Raw genomic sequence first — 11,935 nt, 5'->3', positions numbered from 1 at the left:
CTAAATGTGGGCCAATATTTTTGTATTAAGAGATTGTCAGTCAATTCCTGTTAAAAGAGGACAGGTAACTGGCAGGTAAGTCTCCTTTTCTGAATAATGAATTTGAGTCATTACTTTGCCTGAAAAAAGTTTCATTGAGTTATTGCCTAATTTGTAGTATCTGTAGATAAATAAACAGTCCATGGTGTACATACAATTACGATTCCTTTAAAAATCCAAAATGTGTCCCAGACTCTGAAATAGCAATTTATTGGTGTAAGTAGTTGAACTGATTGATCTATTAGACTCCAAAATACTAAAATAATGTTTTGTGCTACATGTGTATGAAAACCTCAGTTTAAGATTGATTGCTTTGCTGTTGCCAAGAGCACAGCTCTGTAGAGACAGATCTTTTCAAGATCTGATGTTCCAAGCATTCAGATTATTTCCTATTAAACTAAAAAAGGAATCCCCATTAATGGATCAGTCCATGTTTGAGTTTCTAGGTAACATCAGTATGAATTGCCTATATAAAACTGAGAAGCCAAGCACGAATCTTCTTTTTTTTAAATTGACTTTTTTTTTTTTAAATATATTTTTGGCTGTGTTGGGTCTTTGTTGCTGCACACGGGCTTTCTCTAGTTGCAGTGAGCGGCGGCTACTCTTTGTTGCTGTGCGTGTGTTTCTCATTGCGGTGGCTTCTCTTGTGGCGCACCGGCTGTAGGCTTGCAGGCTCAGTAGTTGTGGTGCACGGGCTTAGTTGCTCTGCGGCATGTGGGATCTTCCCAGACCAGGGCTTAAACCCACGTCCCCTGCATTGGCAGGCAGATTCTTAACCACTGCACCACCAGGGAAGCCCCTTCTTTTCTTCTTGAATAAATTCAAGGCTTTGTTCTCTGCAATTCATTCTAATCATAGCTATTATATTTGAGAAGTTACAACTTTTTACAATAAAACAAATCAGTTCTGCTTGTTTAACTGTTAAAGAGAAATGTATCACTTCAGCAAAACAAATATAAAAAGTACTGAATCGGGAATTAGTAGAGCTAGGTTTTGCTTTAGCTTTGCCATACCTTTATGACCTTAGGCAAATGATTTAACCTCTGCAGGTTGAGCTCTGATCCTCAGACTTTTCTGTGGTTTAACAGGATGAGGTTGCAGTTAGGTGAAAGGCCCCTAGATGGTGGTGTTGTTCTGAGTTAGGCTTTGTATTCCCCCGCCCCCCCGCCCGTAACTACAGTGAAATAAAAAGGAGTAGGTTAGAAAATGATTTCCTGTTTAGTTCTGAAAAATTCACTGTTAAGCATTCGTTTAAAATGGCATTCAAAATGGCACTGAATTATGAATTATATGGTCCATGTACATCTGTCATTAATTAAAAAGAATAAACCATTAATGATTATACCAAATATCCCCTTATAATTAGCCTATATCATCACTATTTCTCTGTGTATATTTATCTAAGCTTAAGAAGCTGAACAAAAACTATAAACAATTATTGTTAAGAGTACTGATGGGGCTTCCCTGGTGGCGCAGTGGTTGACAGTCTGCCTGCCGATGCAGGGGACACGGGTTCATGCCCCGGTCTGCGAACATCCCACATGCCGTGGAGCGGCTGGGCCCGTGAGCCATGGCCGCTGAGCCTGTGCGTCCGGAGCCTGTGCTCTGCAATCAGGAGAGGCCACAACAGTGAGAGGCCCGCATACAGAAAAAAAAAAAAAAAAAAAAAGACCACTGATACATAACAAACCCTATAGAAAAATATATTTTGTTATTTTCAAATGCCATTTCTAAAATTTTGATAAATGTACTGATTTTTTTTTCATTATGAATGTTTCAGACTATTAAAAACCTGTGATTTCCATGAGCACAAATGACAGCCATATAAGCAAGGGCATCTTTTAAAGAAATCTGCTGTCTTTTAGTGTTCAAAGGGGTAAGAATAATATATTAAATGACTTCTCTAGTTTTAACCCACCAAAGAAAAAGGATTTGGAGATTCTAGTTTGAGGAGGATTGGATGGACAACATTAGGTTTTCAACTAAAATTCCTGCAAGGAACAAGAATACATTTCTATTTCTTCACTATGAAATTCACTGAGTATAAAAATCATGTTTAGTCAATATACAGAATAAGAAAGTACCTATGAAGGGGCTTCCCTGGTGATGCAGTGGTTAAGAATCCGCCTGCCAATGCAAGGGACACGGGTTTGATCCCTGTCCAGGAAGATCCACATGCCACAGAGCAACTAAGCCCGTGCGCCACAACTACTGAGCCTGCGCTCTGGAGCCCACGAGCCACAACTACTGAAGCCTGCGCACCTAGAGCCTGTGCTCCGCAACAAGAGAAGCCACCGCAATGAGAAGCCCGTGCACCACAACGAACAGTAGCCCCTGCTTGCTGGAACTAGAGAAAGCCCGGGCACAGCAATGAAGACCCAACGCAGCTAAAAATAAAATTAATTAATTTAAAAAAAAGTACCTATGAAAAACCTACACCATGCTACATTTTTACTTCTTGTCAGTTGAGTAGGTAATAAATGGCAAGCAAAAAATGTAGCATGACGGAGTGGAAGACAAAAAACTGCAAATTTTCTTTCAATAAAGATTTTTGTTAATAAAGAGGAAAGATATTGGATCCAAGATAGTATCGCTATTATATGAAAGTTAGCCAGCCAGCCAACCAGTCAACCAACCAAAAAACCTCTATTGAGCCTATATGGTGCAAAGGCCTGGAGATACAAAGATAAGATAGCAACTCCGTTCTCAAAAGCCTCAGTCTGATACATATGAGAAAAGGACCTTGAAACGTTCAGTCCGGTTTATTACAGTGCCAGGTAGATTTACAACTATTGCACTTACCATTCTGCTGACAGGCCACAACTGAAAAGGAATAGTTTTCTCCAGTAAAGCGAAGTTTTCATGATCTTCGATACAGGACGTTAAAATTACACAGGCAAAGAAACACACCTCATGTCCTATCCCAGACACCACCCCCCACTTCTCACTTTCCCGCTGTTGTACACAAGCTTGCTGCAAATAGGAATTTCGTTGGGATAATATGCTTTAAGCCATCCATTTCTTATGAAATAACTTGAGTGAAAGTTGACCAGTTTTCTTTATACTGTTCTCTTTGCCCAAAACATGTAGAACAAACAGCTCCCATATTCCAAAATCAATTTTAACCATATACTGGGAAATGAACTTTAATCAAAGACAGAGTAAATATCTCCTCCCTGACAGAACCCCCCCCCCCGGGTTTTCACATGATGGTTTCACCACTTACTGCCTAACTTTGAATTCAGACAGTGGAAACAAATACAAAAGCTAAAAAATGGCCCAGCATATGAAACTCTTCTCAAAAATGGAAGAAAGTTATGAACATAGTTGGGAAAGTGTTTTCCATTTCCAATGAAACTCTATTCCATTGATCAGAAGATTGTCTTCGACCTATTTGGCTTTAGCCCATAAACTGTAATTGATTCAGTGTTGCAAGGAACCACTTTTATCTTAAGCCTGGAATGCATAACAATGGATAGCAGGAAAGTGGTTTTTTATTTACTCTAATAACTGCAGGGAAGAGCTGGAGAAAAAAGAAAACAACCCCAAAAGTATCAGCCTTCAGATTCTCTCAGATTATTTTTCACTCTGATTATATTTGGAAGAATAAGCTGGGGGTTTGGCATTGTTTTCCATCTTAAGAGTTGCTCTGTATTCTGAGATATATGTGATTCATAATGTACCACTATAACAAGACAGTTTTATGTATTACTGGGGTAACTCAAAGAAAATGAATTTTTCTTTGGGTACCAGTAATTGTCAAAAGAATGACTGCAGATTCAGAAAATGTGCTTATAATAACCCTGTTAACATAAAGTATACACAGAGGAAAGAAATTAAGTACTGTAGGTATGTGGAAGGGTTAGTTATATTAGCAAGGCATTTCAGGATGGTTTTGGTTCTTTTGACTAAGATACATCAAATTTCAACCCCTTTCAAACACTGGGACAAAGGGGAAACACCTGCTACCACAGGAGCATGTGGTGACTGAGCTGATTCACCATGTGCTCACAAAGGCTCCCACCAGTCAGTGAACTACCCTCTCCTGGAGCAAGGCTTTGCTCCAATAATAAGGATAATGCGCTCAAGCTGTTAGAATTAATTTGAATATCAATAATGAAATTTAGGTTACCAACCATGGCCTGATAGGTACAGCATGTAGAATAACAAGTGTCCTCTTTTACAACTAAAGTAGAAAACGAAGAAGCACAGTTAATTTACTTGTGCTGATGAACACAGAGGTCCAAGTGCAACTTCTAAGTGTCCTCCTGCTGCCCTGTCACCAGACGCTCTCCCGGGGGAAGGGTCTGCCTGCCTTGCTAATCCTGCTTGATGTCCTCCTTGGTAGAAATGTGCTCATGGGTTTCCATGCGCACGTTTCTACTGTGAATGAAAGCTAACTACAAAATCAGATGTTTTCTGCTTTCAGAAAATTCTAGTATACCATGTACAGCATAGAGATTTCTTTCAGTTTAAAAAAATAGTGCAAAAACATATCTGATAGTCAAAGTGATAGTTCAAGTGAGTTCTTGTGCCAAGGAACACAGTCAAGCTTCACCTTTAGCCAACTTGTAAAACCTGAATGTAGGTTCTGGGAAATATTCCAGATTTTCCCATCAATTCTCCACTCATCCAGTCATCATCTACAGATTCCAGCTCTGTTATTATGTCTCCAGCCTGTAAGAAGACAGGAATTGAAAATAATTATTAGTTTCTATTGAGGATAAGCATGGTAAGCAGCCCACCTGGAGAGGCATGTACATCTCCTCTTTATATAACTCATTTATCTTGATTTGCTGAGAGGTTTTTTTTTTTTTTGCCGTATGCGGGCCTCTCACTGCTGTGGCCTCCCCCGTTGCGGAGCACAGGCTCCGGACGCGCAGGCCCAGCGGCCATGGCTCACGGGCCCAGCTGCTCCACGGCATGTGGGATCCTCCCAGACCGGGGCACGAACCCGTGTCCCCTGCATCGGCAGGCAGACTCTCAACCACTGCGCCACCAGGGAAGCCCTTGCTGAGAGGATTAAACAATGTACCACAAAGATGATCTAACCCTAATGATGCCATTAGCTTGTATGCTCTTTTTCCCAGAGCGCATTCCTTTGCCATTGTCACCCTTGTTGCACTTTTATCTTCCTGGTTGTATTTTGTGCCCCCCAAATTCACCACTCTTAATCTAAAATTCTTTAATAAATAAAAATACCAGCTATCATGTATATAAAAATTTTTTCCCCCATCTAACAATTATTTATTGAGTACCCACTATGTGTCAGACACTATTCTGGGCACTATGGATACAGCAAAGAGTAAAGACCTTATTCTAGAGTTGGGAGATGAATAAGCCAGCAGAGGAGGAGAGAAAGTGTAGGCTGCCATCTCATTAGGGCAGCCAGGTGACACTTAAGCAAAGACCTGAAGATGAGGGAGCGAGCCACATGTTTACTGTATGCCTTGTCCTTTTCTGTGTACTTCATGGGAATTAACTCATTTATTTTATTTTTTAACAAACTAAGAATAGTGGAAATTCATTTCAACAACAACACAGTCCTAGAAGTGGGTACTATTATTATCCCCATTTTTGAGAAATATTTTTATAGATTTCCCTATTTTTTTTTTTTTTTTCTTTTTTTTGCTGTATGCGGGCCTCTCACTGTTGTGGCCTCTCCCGTTGCGGAGCACAGGCTCCGGATGCGCAGGCCCAGCGGCCACGGCTCACGGGCCCAGCCGCTCCGCGGCATATGGGATCCTCCCAGACCGGGGCACGAACCCGTATCCCCTGCATCGGCAGGCGGACTCTCAACCACTGCGCCACCAGGGAGGCCCCTAGATTCCCCTATTTTAAAGAAAAGGAAACTGAAGGTCAGATTACGTGACTTGCTCAGTGTCGCATGTCTAGTTAGTGGTAGAGACGGAATTCAAATCTAGTGTGATTCCAGGGCCTGTATTGCTAACTGTTAGGCATGAGGTCACCACATTTTACAGTAGACCTTTTTACTTAGAAAGGTTTTTACCGCAATTGCTTTTTCTCAACATCCTGAGCACTTTGTACTCTATATTTATTCTTCCACATAATGGTATTCTCCTCTACCATTTGGTTTATTCCATTCCTCCACGGCCTCAATATCAAATTTGCATTCTTTCCTGTCTTAAAGAGCTTCACCCTGACTCAGCACATGATTTATCCTCATCAGGTTAGTCAAAGGGGTTCTGTATCTTATTCGAGTATGAATTATAATTCCTGTTTCAAAAATTATGTCTTCATCTGTTATCTCCTGAAACTATTTTGTTCTTTATGGTTTCTAACTGTTGCTTAGAATCTGGGTTTAGGATTCTATAATGGTCCAAGATGACCCTGGCTACTTTTAAGAATATCTTTATCAGGCTAAATGGATTTATTTGTAGCCCTAGGACATTGCCCTTTGGAAAACTGGTTTGATTTAAGGCCTTTCTTAAGGGAAAATGCTGAGTATCCTATGTCATTAATCTACCTCGCTAAAATCTAAAAATTCTGGCATTCAAAGTTTCTGTTACAAGTGAGTTCCTTCCACTTCCTAAACTATAACATAATCACTGACTAAAACTCTTTTTCTTAGCTCTGGTCCATACATACATACCATGTCAGTTTTCTGAGGGCTAGGACAATTTAAAAAAAGTTTTATTTACTAATATTCTGTGGATATTTAATAAAATATTAACGATCAACAACTGAAAGTGGCGCAGAATCCCTTAACTAAAAAACTCTAGAACTATCTTGCTTACAGCCAGGCATTTGTAAAATGAAGACAACCTATTTTCTGGATGATACTGTGAATTCTGTTACATTGACATAACCTAAATGAAGGCCAAAATAATATCCAAAAAGTCTGAATCCAGAGTGTTCACTTGCAGTAACATTTTATGTAAAGATAAAAGGAATTAATTTTGAGCCACCGACTCTCAAGATTGACAAGGACTAGGGCAAGTTTCCAAACATTTGGATTTTATGGGCCAAGAAATTAAAAAGAAACGGATACAGGGTTATCAATTATAATTTTGCATAAGAAATCTAAATCATTTACTAATAACATTTTATAACAAGTAACATTTTAATATGAAAAAGAAGAAATTCTCAGAATAAAACTATCACAAAATAGAAAAGTTAGCAACCTGATATATCTAGGCATTAGCCCTTGTCCATGGCTCCCCTAAAGCCTGCACATACCCAATATCACTGTTTTCCTCATTTTGTTGTAGACAGGTGAAAACTTTGTTTGGGTACCCACTGTCTTAAGTCTCATCTTGTCCAATCACTCCTGGATACTTTAATTCCTTCTGTGGCATCCCTGCCTCTGAGTATCTCCGATAATGGAGAATTTCCCACTGTCTGACACAGGCTCTTCTGACAGCAATGACTTACTAAAGCCACCCTCCTTCCTCTGGCCCAATCCCAAAGTACTACCCTGGGTGCTTTCCTCTGACCATGGTCGAACTGTGGACTGTGGAAACAGGGTCATGGAAGTATTCTTTTTACTTTAAAAAAATAAATGGTACTTCCTTGATGAAGTAAGATTAAGATTAGATTTTAGGCTTCTAAAAAAAAACTTCCGCAAAGTACCTTAACCTTTTGGGATCATTTCCCTAAAGTCTAGTCAGTGTCTTTGTGGACAAGACTCCGGTGTCTTATGAGGCACTGCTGCAGAGGCCAGCTGTAGTCGGTGCCACCTGATTTCTCCACTGGTTTCAAAGACATGACAGGAGCAGGCTGCAAGGGCCATGTAGAGGATCATCCTTTACTAGGGCTACCAATGAAACCTCCAACATTAGTGAGGTCACACGTTATAAGGCCAAGGAATAAGGAATTTGGTAGACGACTGTGGTGCTATGGATATCAGTAAGGCTTTCTTTAAGTACCTAAATGCCTTGCTGATAATTTACATTTGCCCTATTCACTTTCTCTAATCTCATCCTTTAGAATGAGGGTCTGAGATCTGTTCATTCTTGACTAATGATCAATACTCCACCCAAACGTTCCACCCTTCAGTGGAAGACATTTCAAAATTTATAGCTGCTTAATACAATTACAAAAAGATACACATTCTGACCTTGAAGGAAAGCTCATCTTCATTCTCTCCATGGAAATCATACAAGGCTTTGGCCTTCCTCTCCTTCAGTGCTAAAGCAGCCATACTTTTATTAGCCTCAGCTGTGAAGACACCAAAAATTCAAATATATAGAAAGACATTGGACTAAAACACAAGTCGAACATTTTAAGAAACCCCCTTGTCATTCCCAGGACATAATACTTTCAATTAATTTTGAATTTACTTAACTTGCAAAAAAGATGAAAGATGCTGTCTTAGCAGGAAAAAAGTTATACAAAATATATTAATATTTAGGAGACAAAATTAGCCATTATTATTATTTATTATTTTTTTTTTTTGCGGTACGCGGGCCTCTCACTGTTGTGGCCTCTCCCATTGCGGAGCACACGCTCCGGATGCGCAGGCTTAGCGGCCATGGCTCACGGGCCCAGTCGCTTGGCGGCATGTGGGATCTTCCCGGACCGGGGCACGAACCTGTATCGCCTGCATTGGCAGGCGGATTCTCAACCACTGCGCCACTAGGGAAGCCCTAGCCATTATTAATTGAAGGCATTTTAAAATCTTTTTTCCCCATAACTTCAACAAATTATATGAAGAAAGTGTGCATAACTTCATGAATCAACTTGCGAATGTTGGCAAACAACTTAAATTGAACATGGCCAGAGGGAAACGGAATATGTATCATTTCAAAGGTCTCACGCTCCCCTTAGAGGGTAAGGGCCTTCCTTGCAGCTGTCGCACCTGGGCAGGGCCGCACGAAGACTGCGGGGAAGATGCCCTCCCTGTCGCGCAGTCTGCCCTTGTACCAGTCGGAGTCCACACGGTCCACGATCAGGATCTGGTCTCCCCTCTTGAAGGACAAGTCGTCACTGGTCTCCGCTGTGAAACTGTGAAGAGCTTCGCACCATTCCGCAGAAAGACTGTTCTCCTGTTACAAATCAGAAGTTTGGTAAGAAATGTGAGATTTTATTTGAGATTAATTTCTACAAAGCTTAAAAAGTGGTGGAAAAAAAGCTAAGGGGTCATAAGATTTCAAAGCCTGAAGGCCACTTTAAATCACTCAATACCTTATGTCACTATTGAGTTTCAGAAATAAAAGTTTCCAATAACTTTTTTCTTAAAATAGAATTCTAAATGACAGATGTGATAAAATTTGTGACTTTCTGCTTTCAAGGGCTATATAATGCTTAAGTAAAAATTTTTTCTAATTATTTTCTATGACATTAGTTACACTAAAATTAGATAAAAGCTTGCAATATTTGTGTATAGTATTTATGACACTATGAAAACATTCTGGCAAAGCATATAATTTTCAGTGAGGTTCTTCTTTATCTAAATTAGGAAGGATTAGAATGGGCAGTCTGTTAATTCCCAGATCTCTACATGGTTCAGAGGCTATCAGATTCCATGGCACAGGACTTCATTAGTTCACACTTTTAATTTTTTGTTTGTTTGTTTTGGCTGCATTGGGTCTTTGTTGCTGCACGCGGGCTTTCTCTAGTTGCAGTGAGCAGGGGCTACTCTTCGTTTAAGTGCACGGGCTTCTCATTGCGGTAGCTTCTCGTTGCAGCGCATGGGCTCTAGGAGCTCAGGCTTCAGTAGTTGCAGCACGCGGGCCCTAGAGCACGCAGGCTTCCGTAGTTGTGGCGCACGGGCTTAGTTGCTCCACGGCATGTGGGATCTTCCCAGACCAGGGATTGAACCCGTGTCCCCTGCATTGGCAGGCAGATTCTTAACCACTGTGCCACCAGAGAAGTCCCTACACTTTTAATTTTATGAGGTATAGTTAGCTCCAAGGCTGGCAGGATAATCACCCAGATATGCTGGGCTAGTGTGACGGAATGCTCCAACAGGAATGCTTTTACTGCAAACACATCAGAAGAAGGTTCTGCCCTGTGAAGAGGCATCACTGCCAAGTCACGATGGGAGCCCTATGTTGAAGAAGCCCAAGCAGAGAGGCAAGGATAACACTAAGAGCAGAGGCTTGGAGCCCGCCAGTCAGGTCTGCCACCTCCTAGCTGACACTGGGCAAGAAGCTTCTCTACTCTGAGCCTCAGCTTCATCTTACGGTTGCTTTGGGGATCAAATGAAGTAATGCGTGTAGAATGCTTAGCACAGTGCCTGGTACATCTTGAGTTCTCATCAACTGATGGCTTGAAAGAAAAACAAAAAATTAAACAAAAACCCCTAACCCTACTGCCTTGTTCCTGTACTTGGGTAACCAACCCTAAAGAACGGTACTTGTCACTCCCAAGGAATACAGGGAACCATGTGAACATTTCCTTTTGGAGAACTGTAGTCCCTTTCTTTCCTGTTTGACTTTAGCAGTGGGGGGAAGATGAAAGAATTGAGAGACACACAGCCTAATTACCACTGACATTTTGACTAACAATGACCCCATCAGGCTCACTCTTCTAAAATATGTCAGAAAAAACAATGGGAAGTCACCCACATTCCTATTCAGTTTAAACACTTCTGAAGCCATGTTATACAGTGTAAGAATTTTAATCCATTTTTTTCTCTCTCCCATTATAAAAATAATACAAATGTTCCTAAACATTTGGCAGTTTGGAAATATACGAAGAATGGGAAAAACACCCAACCACCTATAATCTCACTACCTAAGGGCAACTGAATGGTAACAAACACATTTCCTCATAGTCTTTTTTATGCTATATATTCAACTTCCCTATAATACATGTTTTCCTCCCATGCCATTTATTTTACAAATCTAGTTTTTAATGGCCTCAGAACATTCTCCCGATAATGATCATATTTAGGTTATTTCCAATTTTTTCTTGTTACAATAACACCACCATGACCATCTTTGTGACTAAAACCTTGTCTCATTTTTCATTCTTTTCTTAGGGTGAGAAATAAAAATAATGATAACAATAATCTGTACGTTCTCTGTTTTAACATTCACATACTTATAATTACTTATTTACTGTTGAGTTGTATTGAATCTTCATTAACTAGATACGTTAAATGGTATTGTCTCTTTACAAGGCATTTCTTTGTTTACTATAAGGTTAAATACTTTTTTAATATCAGCCACTTATAGTATCTCTTTCATGAATATTCTAATAATATCTCTTTCCTTGTTTTTTTATCAGGGTTTGCATGTCTTTCTAACTCATTTGTACGAGCACTATATGCAATAATGATATTAATCATCTATTTACTTCAAATATTTGCTACATGAATTAAAAAGTGGTTAAGAGTCCGCCTGCCAATGCAGGGGACGCGGGTTCAAGCCCTGGTCCGGGAAGATCCCACATGCCCCAGAGCAACTAGGCCCGTGTGCCACAACTACTGAGCCTGCACTCTAGAGCCCACGAGCCACAACTACTGAGCCCGCATGCCACAGCTACTGAAGCCAGTGTGCCTAGAGCCTGTGCTCCGCAACAAGAGAAGCCACCGCAATGAGAAGCCCACGCACTGCAACAAAGAGTAGCCGCCACTCTCTGCAACTAGAGAAAGCCCGCACACAACAACAAAGACCCAACGCTGCCAAAAATAAATAAATAAATAAATAAATAAAAAGAAAACCAAAATGATTTATAACATTTTCTTTTGATAATTATGATTTTAATAGTCCTCCCAGAGATAAAACTTGGCTTTCACTACAGTTATCTGTTCAAGCAGCCTACCTGATAATTTGCACCAGAATCTTCATTTTTGGTTTTCGGTGGTACCTTTGTGCCTGTATTTAAAAAAAATGTCAAAACTTCAGCTGTAAAGACCACATAGTATTGGAGAAAAACTGCAGGGGGAGAGTGAAAAGTCTGGGATTCCATATCAGTCTCTTCATGT

General features: G+C 40.3%; 1 protein-coding gene across 5 annotated transcripts in view; it reads right to left on the bottom strand.

The window, feature by feature from the left end:
* Positions 1-2,657: 2,657 nt before the first annotated feature.
* SH3D19 (SH3 domain containing 19) overlaps positions 2,658-11,935 on the bottom strand; it is a 171,740-nt gene continuing 162,462 nt past the window's right edge. For 2 of the 5 annotated variants that reach the window (XM_082611161.1, XM_082611163.1), the window contains exons 18-21: positions 11,773-11,825; positions 8,861-9,047; positions 8,120-8,220; positions 2,659-4,716 (exon numbers count right to left, since the gene is read on the bottom strand). In XM_082611161.1, the coding sequence (XP_082467287.1) occupies positions 4,600-4,716; positions 8,120-8,220; positions 8,861-9,047; positions 11,773-11,825 (458 nt within the window). In that variant the 3' untranslated portion in view covers positions 2,659-4,599. Of the gene's footprint in view, positions 4,717-8,119; positions 8,221-8,860; positions 9,048-11,772; positions 11,826-11,935 lie in introns of all 5 variants that reach the window. The other 3 variants (XM_082611159.1, XM_082611160.1, XM_082611162.1) reach the window with 3 other exon arrangements.

The sequence above is a fragment of the Mesoplodon mirus genome, assembly GCF_964341445.2.
Source record: "Mesoplodon mirus genome assembly, chromosome: 2".
NCBI lineage: Eukaryota > Metazoa > Chordata > Mammalia > Artiodactyla > Ziphiidae > Mesoplodon > Mesoplodon mirus.
The sequence above is the reverse complement of the archived record's forward strand: the minus strand, read 5'-3'. Positions and strand labels throughout refer to the sequence as shown.